We start from the raw sequence: 22366 nt of genomic DNA, 5'->3' as shown, positions 1-22366 counted from the left end.
TATGATCTGGGCCTCACTTGGGAGGGCTGTGGCCAGGCCTTGAGTCCTTGGCTCAGTGGGACCTTCTGAAACAGCCTCCAAGCCATGCCCCCACTTCCTTTGCTTTTGGATTACCCCCCTTCAGCAGCCTTGGTGCTGATGGGAATAAGTCGACCTGCAGCAGAAGTTCAGCCCAAGTCTCAGCCCAGCAGCCTCCCCACACCTGAGCACGGCCTGGTCATGCTGCCGTCTCTGTGCTTCTCTGCGGAGTCGTGGTTTCTGTACCTTGAAGAGAACTTCCCCTCTGGGACCCAGAAACCCAGTTAACCCTCAAGAAAAAAGTGAATGAAATTACTGAAGACAACTCTGTGGTGAGGAGATGGAAAAGAGGCTCTCTCTCATATATATATATATATATATACACATATATATATATATGTATATACATATATATATGTATATACATATATATACACATATATACACATATATATACATATACACATATATATATACATATATATGTATATATATATGTGTATATGTATATATATGTTGAAACAGAGTTTCACTCTTGTCACCCAGGCTGGAGTGCAGTGGCTCAATCTCGGCTCACTGCAACCTCTGCCTCCCAGGTTTGAGTGATTCTCCTGCCTCAGCCTCCTGAGTCCCTTGGATTACAGGCGCATGCCACCACACCCAGCTAATTTTCATATTTTTTTAGTAGAGACAGGGTTTCATCATGTTCGCCAGGCTGGTCTTGAACACCTGACTTCAAATGATCCACCCGCCTCTGCCTCTCAAAGTGCTGGGAATACAGGCGTGAGACACTGCACCCGGCCTGTTTTTGTTTTTTACAGACAAGATCTCTGTTGCCCTGGCTAGGGTGCAGTGGTACAATCAGCTCTCTGTTGCCTCCTGGGCTCAAGCAATCCTCTTCTTTCAGCCTCCCAAGTAGCTGAGACTACAAGTGCATGCCTGTAGTCGATATAGCATCTTGCTGTGTTGCCCAGGCTGGCCTCGAATTCCTGGTCACAAGCGATCCCCTTGCCTTGGCCTCTCAAAGTGCTGGGATTACAGGCGTCAGCCATTGAGCCCAACCAGAGAAGATGATCTTTAAGGGCCCTTCCCATGGTACCATATCCAAGTCAGCAAGATTGTGGCTATAGCAAATTTAACATAACCAGATCTGCTAGTATTATGGGCTGCATGGTGTGCCCCCTACCCCAAATTCATGTATTGAAGCCATGATCCTCCAGACCTTAGAGGTGACCTTATTGGAGCCAGAGTCTTTACAGAGGCGATCAAGTTAAAATGAGGTCACTAGAGGCCAGGCACAGTGGCTCACACCAGTAATCCCAGCACTTCGGGAGGCCGAGGCAGGCAGATAATGAGCCCAAGAGACCGAGACCATCCTGGCCAACATGGTGAAACCCCGTCTCTACTAAAAGTACAAAAATTAGCCAGGCATGGTGGCTTGTGCCTGTAGTCCCAGCTAGTCGGGAGGCTGAGGCAAGAGAATTGCTTGAACCCTGAAGGCGGAGCTTGCAGTGAGCTGAGATTGCGCCACTGCACTCCAGCGTGGCAACAGAGCGAGACTCCATCTCAAAAAAACAAAGAAAAAAGGGAAATTGAACTTCTAATGCTTTAGTGCGCTAGAGAAATATTTTTTACTGAAACCAACTCAAATGTTTTAGGAATTCAACTTCACATATACTTCACATATATGTTACTGAGCAGTCAATGGACTCGCCACCCAATGTGTAGAGAGGCCAATACCATGGCTCCAGCTTTTGAGAAATAAAGCTTTTTTGTAAGTCAACTAGCAAGAACACAGGAGGAAATACTCAAATCTCCCTTACACAGCTGGGGGCTATGTCAGCTTTTATAAGCATAGGGTAATGAGGTGTGATTTGATTGGATCTTGCAATAAAGTAATGCTGGGAGGTGTGATCTGACTGGATCCTGCCATGGAGTGACACCAAAACTCAATCTGATTGGATCCAGGCTCCTGCCATGGGGTGTCCAGTTCTTAAATTGGTCCCAGCTCTTCAGGCTGAGCTCTTAGGTTCCACTCCGTGGTGGGACGCTTGGTTAACCTGGGCATGCACAGGGTACATGACCTTCAACCTGCAGGCCCATGGCAATTGAAAAACACCTGACAACTTCATTACATAAAAGTTGAACTGAGCTGGTTCAGTGACTCACGCCTGCAATCCCAGCACTTTGGGAGGCAAAGGCAGGTGGATCACCTGATACCAGGGGTTCAAGACCAGCCTGGCCAAAATGGTGAAAACCCGTCTCTACTAAAAATATAAATATTAGCCGGGTGCGGTGGCACACCCTTGTAATCCTAGCTACTCCAGAGACTGAGGCAGCAGAATCACCTGAACCTAGGAGGTGGAGGTTGCAGTGAGCTGAGATTGTGCCATTGCACTCCAGCCTGGGTGACAAGAGCGAAACTCCGTCAAAAAAAAAAAAAAAAGTTGAACTAGATTTGGTCTGATGCAGTTACAGATTTACAAACTGCGCCCCCACCCTCCTGGTGACACCTTCCACTCCTCATTCTTGAGGGATTAGGGATGGAGGTCATCCTTCTGTATCAACTTCATGCTGACCAGGGGCACTGAGTCCCCTAAAGTGAGAGGAATGAAACTTGGGCTGCTGAGTTCAAATGAGTTCTGGGGTCACCCGGAGTAGCTTGAAGGATTGGTATTGTTGTAATACAAGCTGAAGGTGGAAGTGTTGGAGCCTGGAGGACAAACAGCTCACCATCCATTTAAATAAACAGGACCAAAAAGTAACAGAACAGTGGCCACGAGGGGCCCCAACAGAAGAAGAAACCAGGTGAGGTGTGGTATAGTGGACTCGACTGCCTTCTAAATCTCAGTGGTTGGCCAGGTGCAGTGGCTCACACCTGTAATTCCAGCAAAAGAAAAGCTGAGGCAGGGTGATCAAGAGGTCAGGAGTTCAAGACCAGTATAGCAAACATGGTGAAGCCCCTTCTCTACTAAAAATACAAAAATTGGCCAGGCGTGGTGGCATGTGCTGTAGTCCCAGCTACTCGGGAGGCTGAGGCAGTAGAATCGCTTGAACCCAGGAGGCAGAGGTTGCAGCGAGCCAAGATTGTGCCACTGCACTCTAGCCTGGGTGACAGAGCAAGACTCCTTCTCAAAAGAAAGAAAGAAAAAGGAAATTCCCCAGGGAAGTACCTCGGCTTATTTCATAAAAAGGTACTGAAGGAAGCAGAGGCATGTGGAGGACTTCTCCACCTCGTGCAGCTATTTGGGCCATGGCGTCTGAAATTTATTATTTCAGAGTCACTCTTTTGATGACCTTGGCAGTGGACTGCAGTCATCTGTTTAGGCCTCTCCACGGCCCACATCAATGCCAGTATTTCTGTTTGTTGCACATTTGATCTCCTTGTTGTTGGCATTTAGAAGGCCCTCTGTTTCCCAGATCGCACCCTGGGCCTGGACCACAGAGATTGCGTCTTGTGAGTCTGTAGAAACAGTCAAGGCCTTGTCCTCTCTTAGGTCCAGAGCTCGGGTGAATGCAGATTTTCCCAGCCGTCTGCGCTGAAGTCCCTGCGGGGAGGCTCCTGGCTGGTTCCCGTAGGTAGACAGCTACACACCCTGCCCTTCACTGGCTTCTTTTCATGAAGCTCCTGCCATCTACAAAACATGTCTCCCTTTTCTTCTTGAACCACATCTCTGTTATTGAAACTCTAGAAGTCGGCTGGGCATGGTGGCTATGCCTATAATCCCAGCACTTTGGGAAGCCAAGGTGGGCGGATCACCTGAGGTCAGGAGTTCTAGACCAGCCTGGCCAACATGGCGAAACCCCTTCTCCAATACAAATACAAAAATTAGCCAAGCATGGTGGCCACTACACTCCACCCTGGGCGACAGAGCAAGACTCCATCTCAAAAAAAAAAAAAAAAAGAAAGAAAGAAAGAAAGAAAGTATCATGCTTTTCTGAGTTCTGTGAGTTATTATAGTGAATTATCAAACCTGAGGCCATGGCGGGAACCTCCAAATTTGCAGCCAGTTGGTGAGAAGCACATGTGGTCTGAGGACACCCAAGCCTGCAGCTGCGTCTAGAGCAAGGGCAGCCTAGTGGGGGCTGGTGGCCTTAACCTGTGGCGTTTGAGGTAACATCAGGGAGTTGACATCAGAATTGCATCACACAGGCTGGGCGCAGTGGCTCACGCCCATAATCCCAGCACTTTGGGAGGCCGAGGAGGGCAGATCATGAGGTCAGGAGATCGAAACCATCCTGGCTAACACGGTGAAACCCCGTCTCTACTAAAAATAAAAAAATGAGCCAGGCATGGTGGCAGGCGCCTGTAGTCCCAGCTACGTGGGAGGCTGAGGCAGGAGAATGATGTGAACCCAGGAGGCAGAGCTTGTAGTGAGCCAAGATCGGGCCACTGCACTCCAGCCTGGACAACAGAGTGAGACTCCATCTCAAAAAAACAAAACAAAACAAAACAAAAAACCCAGAATTGCATCACACAGGCCAGGTGCGGTGGCTCATGCTTATAATCCCAACAATTTGAAAGGCAAGGTAAGAGGATCGCTTGAGCTTCAGTCTGAGGCTGCAGTGAGCTATGACCGCACCACTGCACCCCAGTCTGGGTGACAGCGCCAGAGCCCGACTCCAAAAATAAAAAAGAAAAATCACAAAGAATTGCATGGCAGAGTGCCTGTCTTTCACAGCTTTAACTGCTGCAGGAACTTTTTGTTTTTTGTTTTCTTTTTGAGACGGAGTCTCGCTCTGTAGCCCAGGCTGGAGTGCAGTGGCACGATCTCGGCTCACTGCAAGTTCCACCTCCTGAGTTCACGCCATTCTCCTGCCTCAGCCTCCCGAGTAGCTGGGACTATAGGCGTCTGCCACCGTGCCCGGTTAAATTTTTGTATTTTTAGTAGAGACAGGGTTTCACCATGGTCTCGATCTCCTGACCTCATGATCCACCCACCTCGGCCTTCCAAAGTGCTGGGATTACAGGCGTGAGCCACCTCGCCTGGCCCTTTTTTTTTTTGAGAGGGGGTGGGGAGACACATTCTCTGCTAGTGATTCTCCTGCCTCAGCCTCCCAAATAGCTGGGATTACAGGTTTGCACCACCATGCCTGCCTAATTTTTGTATTTTTAGTAGAGAAAGGGTTTCACCATGTTGGCCAGGCTGGTCTCAAACTCCTGCTGGGATCACAGGCGTGAGCTACCATGCCCGGCCACCTTTAGAGTTTTCTTACCACCTGGTTTTCCTCTCTCAATATCTTTCTCTCATTTCCTGCCTTAAAACTCTAGCTTGGCATCTGGGTGCAGGAGCTCATGCCTGTAATCCCAGGACTTTGGGAGGCCAAGGTGGGCAGATCACTTGAAGTCAGGAGTTCGAGACCAGCCTGGCCAACATGGTGAAACCTTGTCTCTACTATTTTTACAAGTTAGTTGGATGTACAGGCGGATGCCTGTAGTCCCAGCTACTTGGGAGGCTGAGGCAGGAGAATTCCCTTGAACCCAGAGGTGAAAGTTGCAGGGAGCTGAGGTTGTACCACTGCACTCCAGCCTGGGAGACAGAGTCTCGCTCTGTCTCCAAAACAAACAAAAAAACAAAAAAAGCCCTGTAGCTTGGGATCAGCCTTCTCTTCTATTGTTTTTCTTTAAAAAATAAAAATTAAAAATAGACGTAGATGCTATGTTGCTGAGACTGGCCTCAAACTCCTGGCTTCAAGTGATCCTCCTGCCATGACCTCCAAAACTGCTGGGATTGTAGGTGTGAGCACTGCACCCAGCCTTTTGTTTTTTTCTACATAAAAAACAACACAGGATTATCTTCCAGAGCTAATAAATATGTTCAAATAACCACAACTCCATTAAGGAAAATATCACTTGACAGCAAATAATCAATCCAGACCAATATGATCACCCTCGCTGTGAAGGTGAGAAAAGTTCATCTTTATTATGTTTCCCCAAGAGACGCACTGCACTGTTCTCTTGAAAACACACAGCTCATGCCCTCCTTTAGAACACACATCCTCTTTAAAGTAACATACAAACATGCCAATACAAGGTAAAAAAATTACATCTGAATTCTCACATTTCAAACATACACTAAATATCAAATAAACATTTATTTTTACAAGAATTTAGGGGAACTATTACATAGCTATAAATGTAATATATATATTAACAAGTATCATAAATAAAAAGCATGCTCCCTTCAGCAGCACGTGTAATAATAGATACAAAGATTGAAAGGTAAAAGATTTAGGATAAAAAGAATCCTCTCTTAAAAAGGAAAACAAAATTATATTTATGTGTATATAACAGTTATTACACCCATCACACAACTTTATAGAAACAGCGTCTATTCAAAAATACCAGTATTTCCAAAATATTTAAAATAATATTTAAATAATTCTATGCCCATCTTTTTCAAAATAAACCAATAAAATAGATAGTATATATTAGACATGTTAGTATATATATCTGAGACATGTTAAAAATCACAACTGAATTCTCACAATTCAGTCATAAACCTAAACAGCAAATACAAATTTCTATCACTACAATTTAGGGAACTACTAATAGCTATAAATAGAAGAGATTATCATGGAATTATCATAGATAAAAAGAGTGCTCGCTTCAGGAGCACATATAATAATACAGAAAAAAATTTAAAGGTAATAAAAGATTTAGGATAAAAAGAATTCTCTCTTAAAAATGAAAAGGAAATTATCTTTATGTATATATAACAGCTATAACTCTCATTAAAAAACTACAGGAACAGCATGTTTTCAAAAGTACAACAATTTCCAAACTATTTGAAATAAACCTATTAATAATTCAATGGCCAACATTTTCCAAACAAACCAAGAAAATGCATAGTGCGCGTGAAGCTATTGATTACAGTCTATGGCATTCATATTTCACAAAGAATTCTGCGCCAATCTGAGCCCCTGCACTGTGCCTTCAAATGCTCCTGGACTGTGGCAACCAAGTCGATAAGAAACAGGAGCTCCAGGTTCTGCCCCAGGGAGGTTGGAATTCAGCAATATAAAAAGGGAGGTGGTGCCGCAGGAAAGGGTGGAACTGGACACACTCCTAGTTTCTTTTCCCCAAGGACTCCTAGTAGTATCCCACCCCCCACCCCCACCCCTGCTCCCAGGAGGACAACGTGATCACTGTATTCAGCTCCATCAAGAACGATCCAGGTTCTTCTAGATGATCTGCACAAATGGCTCCTCTCCTCCTTCCTGGTGTCTGCCATTAGCATTGGAATAAAGTTCCTGCTGAAAATCCGCATCTCCCCTGGGCCCAGTGTTCTGGAAGTGAGAGAGACGATGTCACACTTCAAGGAGGCAGCTCTCTAGACAGGAAGCTTATTCACGTCCCATGTCAAGTCTAACTAGAGTTCAGAGCAATTGAGAAATGCAATTTTATCTCCTGCCTTTCATTCTATACCCTGCTTCTGAACCATCGTGTTCAACTGTGATACTCACGCTTTGGTGACCATGACTCCAAAACTCACTTAATACACCCAAGGTCAGCCCCAGTGATCTGCTTCATAGCAAGGACTTTGGGTGGGTCTGCCCAGGGAGTAGGGCACCCTCAGAGAATGTGGCTTTGGACTTCATCACAGCTGGGGCCTTTTGTGTCACTTAAGATCTAAACTTGTAACCATGCTAGATCTGTTTCTAATGTGACAACATCGCGAACCACGAGTCCAGAAGCCTAATCCTAATCCTCCCTCCTCATGACGAAGTCTCATGCTCTGTGCTCAACGTGGTTAGCTGCGCAAGATGTAAACCAAAGCTTCACTGAACCCTCGACCCAAATCGGTACCTCAGGTGCGTCAATCATAATGAACCTCCCTGAACTCAGTATTTATGATTATTTTTGAGTCAGGGTCTCACTCTGTCGCCCGGGCTGGAGCGCAGTGGCAGGATCAGGGCTCCCTGCAGCCCTGACCTCCCAGGCTCCAGCGATCCTCCCGCCTCAGCCTCCTGAGTAGTTGGGAGTAGAGATGCCTCCCACATCGCCTGGCTAATTTTTGTATTTTTGTGGAGGGGGGATCTCGCCATGTTGCCCAGGCTTGAAGCCGGATCAAGCAATTGGGTTCCTCGGATTTCCAAAATAGACCCCAATATTCTGCCTTTACCCCGGAGGATGCAGATGTACCTTCTCTCAGGCCGATGACCTCAGGCCTCCACGGTCCCTGGAGCTCTAGGAAAGGCGGGCGCGATCTCGCGCCCACACCCAGTGCTGTGGGTCATAAGCCTGGATCTGGAAAAACAAACACCCTTTGAGAAGACAGGGACTCCCCAGGATACCCCTCCCTCCCCTCGTCCAGCCTCCAGCCCACCCGATTCCTCCCCACCTCCTCCACCTCCCCAGGCCCCACCCACCTCCTCCAACTCCTCCGGGGAAACCCAAGCCCTGCAGCGCATGGAACAGAAGAACTGGAACCGAAGCTTGTGGAACAAGGCTATCTGAGAGCGGGTCTTCCTGGCCCTCCAGTTCATGGAACGGAATAACTGGAACCGACGCTTATGGAACAAGGGTATGTGAGAGCGGGTCTTCCTGACCCGCCAGCGCATGTAATGGAAGTGCTGGAACCGAAGCTTGTGGAACAAGGCTATCTGAGAGCGGGTATTCCCATACAGGAAGTAGAAGATGTTTTGTTTGGGGGCCTCGTCATCCTCCTCCATGTCATTGGCCAGGTAGCTGGGGACAGAAATCAGGTTACTGCTCAGGGGCACCACCAGGAGAGACCTCCGGCTGAGGTCAGCTTCCCAGAGAGGAGGGCAGGGGACCGTCCCTAGCTCAGGACTGGCACCCACCCTGCAGAGAGCCACGCCTTCCTCAGGAGGGCTCTGCTGGACAGAGACCTGATCAAGGGCGTCTCCCACTCCTTCAGGATGGAGACAAAAACCCAACTGGTGACAAAGAGTGGTGGCTTATGCCTGGAATCCCAGCACATTGGGAGGCCAAAGCAGGAGGATCACTTGAGGCCAGGAGTTTGAGATGGGCCTGGGCAACATAGCAAGACCCTCGTCTCTATTACAAATATAAGAAATATGCCAGACGCGGTGGCTCATGCCTGTAATCCCAGCACTTTAGAAGGCTGAAGCAGGTGGATCGCTTGAGGCCAGGAGTTGGAGACCAGCCTGGTCAACATGGAGAAACCCCATCTCTATTAAAAATACAAAAATCATCCTGGTGTGGTAGCATATGCGTTATTCCTATCTACTCAAGAGGCTGAAGCATAAGAATTGTGTGAACCCAGGAGGAGGAGGTTGCAGTGAGTCGAGATTGGGCCACTCCATTCCAGCCTGAGAGGCAGAGCAAGACTCTGTCTCAATAAATAAATAAACAAATAAACTGTCCAGGTGTGGTGGCACAGCCCTGTAGTCGGAGCTAATCAAGAGGCTGAGGTGGGAGGATCGCTTGAGCCCAGGATATGGAGGCTGCAGTGAGCTATGATCTCACCACTGCACTCCAGCTTGGGGGACAGGGCAAGTCTGTCTCAAAAAAATAAAAGAAATTGAATACATTGATATTTTGCCAGGACCCTGCCTTCTACAGGCATCTAGTCTAATGGGACTGGGAGTAATCAGGGCAGATGACCTAATCCCAGTGTCCGGGATGTAACTAGAGAGCTACGGGCATGCAGAAGTTGGAAGATGAGGGAAGGCATCCCAGAGGCTGTGGGGTGAACTGAGTTCAAGGAATGGGTCCTTCCCTTCAGAACCACATGTGTGTGGGACACCCAGACAGAAAACACAAATGCAAAGTCGAGTGGAGGGCATTTGGAAGGAGCAGTGAAGCCAAACCAGGGAACACCAAGATGGCGAGCCAGTGTGCTTGTAGGGATTGTAGAGAGGGCGGAATTGGCACTGTGGACCCTGGCCTCGATAGAGAAAGACATCAGCTAATGAAGTTGTTCAGATGGGCAGTGAGGTTGTCGTGCTTTGGAAAGATGCTCAGGCTGCCCTAGGAAGCCCCCTGGCTTGGGGAGAGACTCCAGGAGACCCCAGCAGGGAGCATTTGACAGTGGATTCGAGTGATGCGAGGGGGAACTGAACTGTGACCTCTGTCACGGGAACCCGGAGGAGGTTGATGGCGTTTGTGGTTGATGTGGGAAGGACAGAGAGAGAAGAACCAGAAACCTCTGCTTGCTGGGGGAAGTGTCGTGTCCGCTCCTCCGCTCCTTTTCTTCTCCCCTTAGGAGCGGTTTATGGTTCCTTTTGCTTTATTCTTTTATTTGTACACTGGCGTTGGAATTTGGTTTTATTTGGCTTTTTTTTTTTAGAAAAAGTCTCACTCTGGCTGGAGTGCAGTGGCTCAATCTTAGCTTACTTTAACCTCCACCTCCTGGGTTCAAGGGGTTATCTTGCCTCAGCCTCCCAAGTAGCTTGGGTTACAGGTGCACAACACCATGCCCGGCTAATTTTTCTATTTTTAGTAGAGACGGGGCTTCACCATTTTGGCCAGGCTGGTCTCGATCTCCTGACCTTAGGTGATCTGCTTGCCTCGGGCTCCCAAACTGCTGGGATACATATGAGAGCCACCCCACCCAGCCCGAGTTTCTTTTTAGAAACAACAGTCTAAGATGCTATAATCCTGTCTTTTTTGTACACAGAGTAAAGAGGACAAATAGGTGAAAGAATAAATGAAAGGCTGGGATCCCACTTCCCCGGCTGTCCCAGGGTGTTGGATATTGAGGGATAGGAGGCAGCAAACCACTCACAGAGCCAGGAAGAAATGAATGCGTTGATATTGCCAGGAGAGGAGGCCGGCCCGCCTAAAATACGCTATGACCATAGCCAGGAGGTACTGATGGAGGGAAAAGAACACAGAGAAGGAGAGGTCACGTCTTGGAAGAGGAAGATTGTGGAGAGGGGGAATGAGGGTCTGGAGAGGGGCTGCCCATCAGAGAAGGGACCTCAGTGTTGGGGTGACTGTGCTCATGTGGAAATTGCGGGGTGGAGGGGTATTCGAAGGTCGGATGCAAATCCGAGAGGCTGGAGGAAGGGTTTTTGGTGATACTCCCAGGATGGTGGGCTCCGATGGGATCTTTGGAGGGGGTGTGTCTAGGTCGGCTGGTGTCAGCAGGGTCTTTTGTGTGCCAGGCAGAGAACTGTCCCAAAGAGCTGAGAGTAGAGGGGCCAGGAGTTTCAGGGCTACAGCCAGACTGTGGCCGAGGGCTCAGATCCCAAAGGACCCATAGGAGAGGCAGGGGCCACTCATTCACTCTGCAAGAGACCAGCAGAGTCCTGAGGGAGATGTGACAAATCATAAAAAGACCAAGAATAGCCAGGAGTGGTGGCTCAAGCCTGTGATCCCAGTAGTTTGAGAAGCTGAGACAGGAGGGTCATGTGAGCCCAGCAGTTGGAGAACCTGGGCAACATGCAAACCCTGTTTGTATAAAAATTATTCAAGCATGATGGCATGTGCCTGTACTCCCAGCTACTCAGGAGGCTGAGGCAGGAGGATTGCTTGAGCCCAGGAATTAGAGGCTGCAGTGAGCTGTGATCATGCCACTGCACTCCATCCTGGGAACTCAGCTAGATACTGTCTCGGAAAAAAAAAAAAAAAAAAAAGGGTGGGCACCAAGACTCAAGACTGTGGGAGCTGGAGAGGCACAGTGGCTCACGTCTGTAATCCCAGCACTTCGGGAGGCCAAGGCAAGCAGAACACCTGAGGTCAGGTGTTCAAGACCAGCCAGGTCAACATGGCAAAACCCTGTCTCTACTAAAAACACAAAAATTAGCCAGCCATGGTGGTGCATGCATGTAATCCCAGCTGCTTAGGAGGCTGAGGCAGGAGAATGCCTTGAACCCGAGAGGCGTCGGCTGCCGTGAGCCAAGGTTGAGACACTTCCCTCCAGCCTGGGCAACAGAGCGAGACTCCGTCTCACAAAAAGAAAAGAAAAAGACTGTGGGAGCATCTGGTGGGAGGGGCTGGAGGGAGAGAGGAGAGGAACTGTGGGTTTGGAAGCCGCACCCTCCCCCCAGCGGTGTGTTGAAGCAGGAACACAGTTCTGTGGAGAACAAGCTTACCTTGTCTGACACCCTCAGGTATTTGTCCCAGGCCAGGAATCTTTGAATGACAGGATCCTCTGTGATTAGAGAACAGATGTCAGCGTGAGAAGCAGGACAGGGTTTCCGTGGGAGCAGCAGGGCAGCGAGAAGTGTGCCTCCCGGGGGGAAGTCTCAGGATTGTGGCCATGGGTGAGGTGGATGGGAGAGGGGAGAATGAGTTTCACTGGGCAAGGGAGAGAGGCTCCTGCTCTGAGAATCCCCTGAGAAGAGGCCGAAGGAGGCCCTGGGTGTGAGAATCTACAGGATGTAGAGCTGGGAATCAGCCAGGACCCCCTCCAGCAGCCACGGAGGGACCACTGCAGAGTCATAAAGGAATTCCCATCATTTCCTCATGAGACAGTCACATCAGGGTGTGACCATGGCCTTGGTATCCCCCACTATGGATAGAGACACTTAGATTTAGAAAAGTCAGTAAGAGACATTAAGTTTCAGAGGGCACAGCTGAAGCCACTTTCTTTGATTTTTTATTTTGTTTGTTTGTTTGTTTGTTTATTTATTTATTGAGATGGAGTCTCATTCTGTGGGCCAGGCTGGAATGCAATGGCATGATCTCAGCTCACTGCAACCTCGGCCTCCCGAGTTCAAGCGATTCTCCTGTCTTGGTCCCCTGAGTAGCTGGGATTACAGGTGTGTGCTACCACTCCTGGCTAATTTTTGTATTTTTAGTATAGATCAGGTTTTACTGTGTTGGTCAGGCTGGTCTCCAACTCCTGACCTCAGGTGATCCACCTGCCTCGGCCTCCCAAAGTACTGGGATTACAGGTATGAGCTACCATGCCCAGCCTTGCTTTTTCTTTTGAGACAGCGTTTTGCTCTGTCACCCAGGCTGGAGTGCAGTGGTGCCATCATAGCTCACCGCAGCCTCAAAGTCCTGAGTTCAAGCAATCCTCTTGCCTCAGCCTCCCAACGTGCTGGGATCTCAGGCATGAGCCACCGCACTTGGCCCAAAAGCAAGCTTTCTTATCCCAAGCGCCGACCTTTATCAAGTCCAGCTTAATCCTCTATCATCTCCTAAGCATCCCTCATGAGTGATCACTTCAGAGTCCTCCCACATGGAAAGCTCACCCACTGGGGGCATATTTTTCCCACTAGAAAGTGTGGTTATTGGAAATTTCCTCTTTTTGGAAAGAACAGGATTGGAGGTGCTCTCTGGGATGTCCTCCTACCAAGCAGCCTGTTGAAAGCCTCGTGGTGCTCAGGGAGCACGGATGACACTCGCCGCCGCTTTATATTCGTCTTGAGGCCACACAGCCTCTCTGCCACCCAGGATTCCTCAGGCTCAGGGGTGAGTTCCTTCTCTGACTTCTCCAACGACGACTCCTCAGATTCTTCCAACCACTCCCTTTTCCTTTTCCAGCAAAGGGATCTACGCGGGGGGCTGGAATCTACCCCAGGGGCTGAGTAAAGAAACCAGGCCACGGTGTAATGCTTCTGCAATTGATCACCTTAGACTCCGACCCCAAACCCCAAACCACTCTCCATCCTCCCCAGCCTCGCACTGTTGGCTTCTCCAAGCCATCTTTCTGAATTTCTCCTCTGCTGAGCCCCATGTGCCGCTCCTTCTCCTCCCCATTCTTACGTCTCTCTGTCCTCAGAACACTGCCTCATTTCCTTCCCTGGTCCCTGACTCTCTGAGTCCCTCTTCTGTTTTTTTTTTTGTTTGTTTGTTTCAAGACAGAATCTTGCTTTGTTGCCCAGGCTAGTGTGTAGTGGTGCAATCTCAGCTCACTGCAACATCCATCTCCCAGATTCCAGTTATTCTCCTGCCTCAGCCTCTCAGGTAGCTGGGATTACAGGTGCCTGCCATAATGCCCAGCTCGATTTTGTAGTTTTAGTAGAGACGGGGTTTCACCATATTGGCCAGGCTGGTCTCAAACTCCTGGCCTCAAGTGATCCACCTGCCTTGGCTTCCCAAAGTGCTGGGATTACAGGTGTGAGCCACTGCACCCGGCCTGAATTTCTCCATTCTTCCCACACACCCTCCTCAGGTTCTCCTTCCTAATCTCTGACCCTCTTTTTTTTTTTTTTTTTTTTTTTTTTTTTGAGACAGCGTCTCACTCTCTCACCCAGACTGGAGTGCAGTAGCGAAATCTCAGCTCACTGCAACCTCTTCTTCCCAGGCTCAAGCAATTTTCTTGTCTCAGCCTCCCGAGTAGCTGGGATTACAGGCACGCACCACTACCGTCCGGCTAATTTTTGTACTTTTAGTAGAGATGGGGTTTCACTATGTTGGCCAGGCTGGCCTTGAACTCCTGACCTCAGGTGATCCGCCCACCTCGGCCTCCCAAAGTGTTGGGGTTACAGGTGTGAGCCCCTGTGCCCAGCCCCCTTCCTTCATCTTAGTCAATCCTATCCCACCTCTTCTTCCTCCGATCCCCTCACCTGATGGTCCCGACACTTCATCATCCACCACCTCCTGGAGGGGGTACCCAAAGGTGCTCCGCTGGTGGCTCTGCCCCTCATCCTGGGGGTGCGGTTGATGGCTGGTCATGATGTTTCACAAAATCTGTCCGCTCCCACGGAACCTAGTCTCTGTTCTGTCTGTGGCCTTCTCGTGGGCACTGGTAGGATCCCGAAGAGTGTGTTATCAATTCTCGAGGCTGGGAGAAGTCAGGAGTGGAGAACAGTTCTGAAAAGGTAACTGTTGCCCACCTGAGCTGCAGGTGCCCACCGAGTCCGGTCCCTCCAATCAGGAAGGTCGGAATCTCTGATGTCATTGGTCGTTCCAACCTGGCAACCAGTTTGAAACAAAACACATGTAACTGCCAGGCTGATCTCTTGTCCTGGAGATCCTGGGTGAATGGTATCTCCTGCCACTGTCCCAACCTCAGACCACTGTCCAAAAGCATCTTCAGGGTCTCCACATCCCTCTGTTCCCTGTCCCAGCAGAGACTGTGTCCTCTGCACTCAAAGCTTGAAGGGTGTTGGGGTCTCCTCTTCCCTGTACATGCCCATTTCAGAGTCCAGTCTGGTGGGAGAAGGAACAGGGTGGGAAACTGTGAAACCTTACCAGAGCGAGATTATCATATACAAGAGTGAGATTATCACGTACAAGAGTGAGATTATCACGTACAAGAGTGAGATTATCACGTACAAGAGTGAGATTATCATGTACAAGAGATCTCAGGAACATTGACTTGATGAAAAAGTCACATCAGAGCACTCAATTTGGCAGAGCTTTTCTGCCGAATGTTTACTGACATTCACTGTCCGAGATTGTATACTGGGGGTACACGCGTCCTCTGCCCTAAGGCATCTCTGAGTCCAAGAGACATTTTGAGGCCTGAAAAATCATAGGAAACTGCCCCTGAGCTCACACATATTTCCAATGGTGTCCCCAATTTCAGGGAGTCCATGGATCACCTAAAGCCAGCCCCTCCAGTTCGGCTAAGAAACTCTAGTCCCTATATCAAGTTTTGTATCATATGTATTGCTCTGAACTCAGAAATTTCCCTACCATTTATGGATTCTATGACTAAAATATCGCATGTACAAAAAGAGTAAGTCGACAAATCTCAGCTGTGCACAGTGGCTCATGCTTGTAATCCCAGCACTTTGGGTGGCCAAGGGAGGAAGATTGCCTGGGCAACAAGAGCAAAACTCCATCTCAAAAAATATAAAGAACCTGTGGGTGAGTTCCCACATGGCTTCCTAATGGTCTGCGGCTCTCCTAGGAGTCTCTCGCTCATGGGAAAGGCACAAACTGAATGCGAAAGGAAACCCCATTGCTGTGGAAGTCCCGTTGTTAGGAAGCTCTGCTTTTCTGGAGTTCAAATTCGCATTCATGACACTTTAAACCGTCAGAGCTGGGTGTGTCCTCCTACAACAAATCACTTTACTCTCTCTCTCTCCTAGTTAACAGGCTTTCAAATATTAGAACATCCATGTTCTGACCCCATTAAAATTTATCTTTTGTGGAATGAAAAGCTCTGATTTAACCCATCTTCAAGCCTTGTATGCGTATTCCTCTCTGTTCTGGCCACCTTGTCTAGACACACTACACTGAGGCAGTGCCCATCTTAAATGATTTTGATACATCGTCAAAAAATGGGCAAACCAGGCATGGTGGCTCATGCCTGTAATCCTACCACTTTAAGAAGCCGAGGCAGACAGATCACCAGAGGCCAGAAGTTCAAAACCAGCCTGGCCAACATGTTGAAATCCGTCTCTACCAAAAATACAGAAAAAATTAGCTGGGTATGGGGGTGCACATCTGTAATCCCAGCTACTTGGGAGGCTGAGGCAGGAGAATCGCTTGAACCTGGAAGGCAGAGGTTGCAGTGAGCTGAGATTGCACCACTGCACTCCAGCCTGGGTGACATAGTGAGACACCATCTCAAAAAAAAAAAAAGGGGGCTAAACAGCCCAGGTTGGGTCTGATATGTTCAGAAAAAAGCAAAACAGTCACCTCTCACCTTTTCTTTTCCCACGATGATGCAGTTTAATACAACAATGGCTGCAGGAACGCTGCAGAAATAGCATTTAAGTGAAACAGAAGGGCTTTCCTGGCCGGACACAGTGGTCACTCCTGTAATCCCAAAAGTTTGGCTGGCTAAGGTGGGAGGATTTCTTGTGGCCAGGAGTTCGAGGCTGCAGTGAGCTGTGATCCACCACTGCATTCCAGCATGGACATCAGAGTGAGGCCTGTCTCAAAAAAAACCCTTCATCCCTCAAAAAAGGGATTTGCAAATACCAGCCTTTCAGCCTGAGGATCACATGGAGGAACGTTAAGATACAGATGCTGGGCCCCAGCCCCATTGATTCTAATTCAAAAAACTGATGTGGGGCCTGGTTTAACTCCATCATTGGAATCCATTGAGATTTGGAACTCCCTGGGTTGGACAGTGCAAGAGAGATCCTAAAGAAAGCAAAGTCACTATGGACTGAAATGAGCAGACAAGGTTTTCTGAGCGTGGGGAAATATGATCTGGGCCTCACTTGGGAGGGCTGTGGCCAGGCCTTGAGTCCTTGGCTCAGTGGGACCTTCTGAAACAGCCTCCAAGCCATGCCCCCGCTTCCTTTGCTTTTGGATGACCCCCCTTCAGCAGCCTTGGTGCTGATGGGAATAAGTTGACCTGCAGCAGCAGTTCAGCCCAAGTCTCAGCCTAGCAGCCTCCCCACACCTGACCAGGGTCTGGTCATGCTGCCGTCTCTGCAGTTCTCTGTGGAGTCATAGTTTCCATACCTTGAAAAGAACTTCCCCTCTGGGGCCCAGAAACCCAGTAAACCCTGAGGAAAAAAGTGAATGAAATTACCGAAGACAACTCTGTGGTGAGGAGATGGAAAAGAGACTCTTTGTTTTTGTTAGTTAGTTATTTATTTATTTATTTATTTATTTATTTATTTATTTATTGAGACAGAGTTTCACTCTTGTCGCCCAGACTGGATTGTAATGGCTCAATCTCGGCTCACTGCAACCTCTGCCTCCTATGTTCAAGCGGTTCTCATGCCTCAGCCTCCAGAGTAGCTGGGACAATAGGCACACACCACCACGCCCAGCTAATTTTTGTATTTGTAGTAGAGATGGGGTTTCGCCACGTTGCCCAGGCTGGTCTCGAACTCCTGGCCTCAAGCAATCTGCCTGCCTTGGCCTCTCAAAGTGCTGGGACTACAGATGTAAGCCACCGTGCCCAGCCCTCACTGTATGGATTTTCTAAAAAAAAAAAAAAAAAAAAAAAAAAAAAAAGATTAAAATTAAAATTGTCTTATTTGCCAAAAGGTAAATAAACCTTTCTCCTCTCCTTTTTAAAGAGTATTTCCTTGATAAACCTTGTAACATAAATAACTTCTTTTGTGCCTTTGATATGTATCTAAATCTTTTAAAAAGGTAAACGAACTTCTTGCCAACATTACAACGCAGGAATTTTTTTTTTTTTTTTTTTTTTTTTGAATCAAAATCTCACTCTGTCACCCAGGCTGGAGTGCAGTGGTATGACTCCAATCACTGCAACCTCCACTTCCCGGGTTCAAGCAATTCTCCTGTCTCAACCTCCTGAATAGCTGAGACTACAGGCGCCTGCCACCATGCATGGCTAATTTTTGTATTTTTAGTAGAGACAGGGTTTCACCTTGTTGGTCTGGCTGGTCTTGAACTCCTGACCTCAGGTGATCCACAGGCGTGAGCCACCACGCCTGGCCACAACCCAGGAATTTTTTTCTTAAGAGCCTGAGAGTCTTGTCTTTGAAATGTAAACCTCGAGGAAGATAGTGTCCCTATGTTCCTGTTGCCTAGGGAGTTTAGCCTAGGCACCTTGAGCTGTTACTACCTGCTTGTCAAGGAGATATGAGAAGTTTTATTTTTTCATTGGATACAGGTAATTAACCAGCATGGATGGCCACCTTGATTTCCAGGTGAATTTAGGATGAGTGTTTAAGAATGCATAGCAGGCCAGGCACGGTGGCTCACACCTCTAATCCCAGCACTCTGGGGGAGGCTGAGACGGGCGGATCACTTGAAGCCACACAGAAATCGAAAGAAGGAGTTTGAGTCCAGCCTGGCCAATATGGTGAAACTCTGTCTCTACTAAAATACAAATATTAGCTGGGCATGATGGCACACGTCTGTAATTCCAGCTACTTGGGACGCTTAGGCACGAGAATCACTTCAACCCAGGAGGTGGAGGTTACAGTAAGCCAAGATCACACCACTACACTCCAGCCTGGATGACAGAATGAGACCCTGTCTCAAAAAAAAAAAAAAAAAAAATGCATAGCATGTCCTTTTACATGAGGATGAGTTACTGTTTATCTTGAAAGCGTGTATACAATGGATTGTATCTGCCAGGCTATATAAAAAGGAGGCTTTGGCCGGGCGCCATGGCTCACACCTATAATCCCAGCACTTTGGGAGGCCTAGGTAGGCGAATTACAAGGTCAAGATTTTGAGACCATCCTAGCTAACATGACGAAACCCCGTCTCCACTAAAAATACAAAACATTAGCCAGGCCTGCTGGCACGCACTTGTAGTCCCAGTTACTTGGGAGGCTGAGGCAGGAAAATCGCTTAAACCAGGGAGGCAGAGGTTGCAGTGAGCCGAGATTGCACCACTGCCCTCCAGCCTGGGCAACAGAGCAAGACTCTGTCTCAAAAAAAAAAGGAGGCTTTATTTCTCTTTGTATCTCATTAATGGATCACCTGTGATGGGCATCACAGTCTGGTTTAATGCTTATTCAATAATAAAATTATTTTCTTTATTTTCTGAATTTGTGGAGAGAATATTCTAGGTTAACAGAAGAATTTATTTATTTATCTATTTATTTATTTTGAGATGGAATCTTGCTCTGTTGCCAGGCTGGAGTACAGTGGCGTGATCTCGGCTCACTGCAATCTCCACCTCCCGGGTTCAAGTGATTCCCCTGCCTCAGCCTCCCAAGTAGCTGGGACTACAGGCGCGCACCACCACACCCAGCTAATTTTTTGTGTTTTAGTAGAGACAGGGTTTCACCATGTTGGCCAGGATGGTCTTGATCTCCTGACCTCATGATCTGCCTGCCTCGGCCTCCCACAGTGCTGGGATTACAGGCGTGAGCCACTGCACCTGGCCTCAGAAGAATTTATTTTTAGTCTTTTCCTTACCAGTTTTTATGAAACAACTGGGCAAGAACACTGTTAGATTTCACCAAAAAATTGTGATGAATCATTGTCCTTATCATCCCATTTTTGAAAATTGACATTTTAATTGTAAACCAAAAATAAAATTCTAAGCCCCCACATCTGACTGAATGGACTCCCCTGTTGGCCAACAGGATCCAAAATAAACATGAAAAGCTAATTCAGGTCATGATGGGAAGGAGGGGGTCGGACATGCCTTGTCATAACTCTCCTCCCTTCAGAGTTTAGGCACAGCTGACCAACATTAACACTAGAATAGAGATCATAAGACTGACAAAACAGGCTCTTTGTATCAGTAAGATACCCAACTCCAACCAGACTCTGATATAGCATCACATGACAGATAGCAGTCCCTGAAGGAAATCATAGTATTTTATCCCATAATATATTTTCTTTAACACACTTTAAAATAGTCCTGCAAAGCCATCTCTTTGGGGGAAATTTGCATTCTGTAGAGAATCTCCTTCCCTTACAGAAAAGACTCCAGGTCTTTTCCGGAGAGTCTGACACCTTTTAAGATCCAGTAAGAGATATTTATCATCTATTCTCTCTGAAGCCTGTTCTGAGGCTTCACCTACATAACAAGAACCTTGGTTTCCACAATCCCCCTTATCTTAACTCAACCTTTTCTTTTCTTTCTTTTCTTTCCCTCCCTCTTTCTTTTCCTTCCTTCCTTGCTTCCTTCCTTCCTCTCTCTTTTTTTTTCTCTCTCTCTTTCTCTCTTTTCTTCTCTGTTGCCCAAGCTGGAGTGAAGGGCACCATCATGGCTCATGTAGCCTCAACTTCGCAGGCTCAAGCGATCTTCCCATCTCAGCCTCCTGAGTAGCGGAGACTACAGGCATGCACCACCACGCCTGGATAATTTTTTTTTTTTGTAGAGGTGGGGGTCTCACTGTGTTGCCCAGGCTGTCCTTGAACTCCTGGCCTCAAGGGATCCTCCCAACTGACCCTCCCAAAATGCTGGGATTACAGGCATGAGCCACCGCAATGGCCCATTTCTTTGTGTAGTCTTCCAACTGTTCAGCCAACCCTTAACTCTGAACCAACTGCCAATCTTTGAATCTACTAGTGACCTGAAAGCCTTTCCTGGCTGACCCAACATATACCTCCCATGTATTGATTTATGTCTTTGCCTGTAACTGCTTTCTCCCTAAGATGTATAAAACCAAGCTGTAACCCAACCACTTTGGGCTCACGTTCTCAGGACCCCCGAGACTGTGTCACCAGCCATGGTCACTCAAATAGGAGGCCCAGAATAAAACTCTTTACAGACTTTGACTCTTTTTGGCCAACATAACCTAACCCTAAATATAATCCTCCTGGGGAAGGTAAGATCACAGGTATCTCTTATCTTCGTTCGATTTGTGTGTGTATTTTCTGATTTCTCTACAGTTTTCAGGCATTCGCTGTGTGATCTAGAAAAGCTACAGAGTCTCACTCGGTCGCCAGACTGGAGTGCAGTGGCGCGATCTCGGCTCACTGCAACCTCTGCCTCCCAGGTTCAAGCGATTCTATCTGCCTCAGCCTCCCAAGTAGCTGGGATTACAGGCACGCACCACCACGCCCAGCTAATTTTTGTATTTTTAGTAGAGACGGGGTTTCACCATGTCGGCCAGGATGGTCTCTATCTCTTGACCTCGCGATCCGCCCACCTCGGCCTCCCAAAGTACTGGGATTACAGGTGTGAGCCACCGTGCCCGGCTACAAATTCTTTGTTCTTTTTCTTCCTTGGAAAGCATCGCTGGACATTTATCCTGTCCTAGTAGTCGAGTGAAACTTCTCTTAGCATTTCAGCGCAGTGACCATGAGACACCCTTTCCTTTCCTGCTCCTTATGGGAAACTCGGTTCTAACCCAGAGGACTGGGGCTCCAGGACCCAGTCACGCAGCCCTGGACTTGACCCTAAAAGGGAGTAAAGACAAACGTGAAGTTCAGTCCAGTGTTCAGGGCTGCCAAAGCTCATAGCCTGGAGTTTCTTTTTTTTTTTTTTTACGAATGAGGCAATTTATTAACCCAGCATGGTTTGTTCTAATGCTTCTTGTTGGCAGCTGCCACCTGTCCGGTGATTCTGTCCAGATCTCTCTGTCTCTGAGGTGTCAGTTTGCGGCCCCCATCTTGGTCCTTTTCCACCATTTTCAGCCCCTCCAGGGCTTGGAGGACCCGGCGGGCCACACTCTTGGAGCCTCGGCTGAAGTGGCTGGGCATGACGCCGTTTCTCTGACGTCCCCCATAGATCTTGGTCATGGAGCCAACCCCAGCGCCACCCCGGAGGTACAGGTGCCGCGCTGTGGAAGCAGCTCGCGTGTAGAACCAGTTCTTATCGTAAGGAGCAAGCTCTTTGTGCTTGGCCAGCTTGACGGTGTCCACCCATTCGGGGACTTTCAGCTTCCTGGACTTTTTGAAGAAGGCTGCCAGAGCTCTGACGAACTCCTGCTGGTTCACGTCTTTTACAGTAACTCCAGGCATCGTGCGGCCTCCGCGCTGCCAGCCAGGGGAAAAAAAGCTGGAGTTTCTTTTTTTTTTTTTTTTTTTGATTCGGAGTCTGTCTCTGTCTACCAGGCTGGAGTGCAGTGGCGTGATCTCGGCTCGCTGCAAGCAAGCTCCGCCTCCCGGGTTCACACCATTCTCCTGCCTCAGGCTTTCCGAGTAGCTGGGACTACAGGC

At 48.2% G+C, this 22366-nt stretch overlaps 2 protein-coding genes across 2 annotated transcripts; both read right to left on the bottom strand.

Annotated features, from left to right (window-relative positions):
• Positions 1–6872: 6872 nt before the first annotated feature.
• Positions 6873–14975, bottom strand: LOC116464023 (speedy protein E2B-like). Its single transcript, XM_032147295.3, has 7 exons — positions 14473–14975; positions 13257–13487; positions 12049–12107; positions 10737–10822; positions 8392–8710; positions 8165–8269; positions 6873–7308 (listed from the first exon to the last, which is right to left on the bottom strand). Exons 1-6 carry the CDS (start codon positions 14579–14581, stop codon positions 8210–8212), a joined length of 864 nt encoding a protein of 287 aa, XP_032003186.1. The 5' UTR covers positions 14582–14975; the 3' UTR covers positions 6873–7308; positions 8165–8209.
• Positions 14976–21700: 6725 nt separating this feature from the next.
• LOC116464022 (small ribosomal subunit protein eS19-like) lies at positions 21701–22211 on the bottom strand. The gene has a single exon (XM_032754202.2). It carries the CDS (start codon positions 22166–22168, stop codon positions 21731–21733), a length of 438 nt encoding a protein of 145 aa, XP_032610093.1. The 5' UTR covers positions 22169–22211; the 3' UTR covers positions 21701–21730.
• Positions 22212–22366: the final 155 nt, after the last annotated feature.

Source organism: Hylobates moloch, unplaced genomic scaffold, assembly GCF_009828535.3.
Source record: "Hylobates moloch isolate HMO894 unplaced genomic scaffold, HMol_V3 SCAFFOLD_126, whole genome shotgun sequence".
Classification (NCBI taxonomy): Eukaryota; Metazoa; Chordata; class Mammalia; order Primates; family Hylobatidae; genus Hylobates; species Hylobates moloch.
The sequence above is the reverse complement of the archived record's forward strand: the minus strand, read 5'-3'. Positions and strand labels throughout refer to the sequence as shown.

Coding starts and splice junctions, on each gene's coding strand:
- LOC116464023 (XM_032147295.3), bottom strand. CDS start 14,581: ATGACCAGCCATCAACCGCACCCCCAGGATGAGGGGCAGAGCCACCAG. Junction 12,108..13,256: donor GGCTTTCAACAGGCTGCTTG/GTAGGAGGACAT, acceptor CTCTAATCACAG/AGGATCCTGTCATTCAAAGA. Junction 10,823..12,048: donor ACCTGAGGGTGTCAGACAAG/GTAAGCTTGTTC, acceptor TCCCTCCATCAG/TACCTCCTGGCTATGGTCAT.
- LOC116464022 (XM_032754202.2), bottom strand. CDS start 22,168: ATGCCTGGAGTTACTGTAAAAGACGTGAACCAGCAGGAGTTCGTCAGA.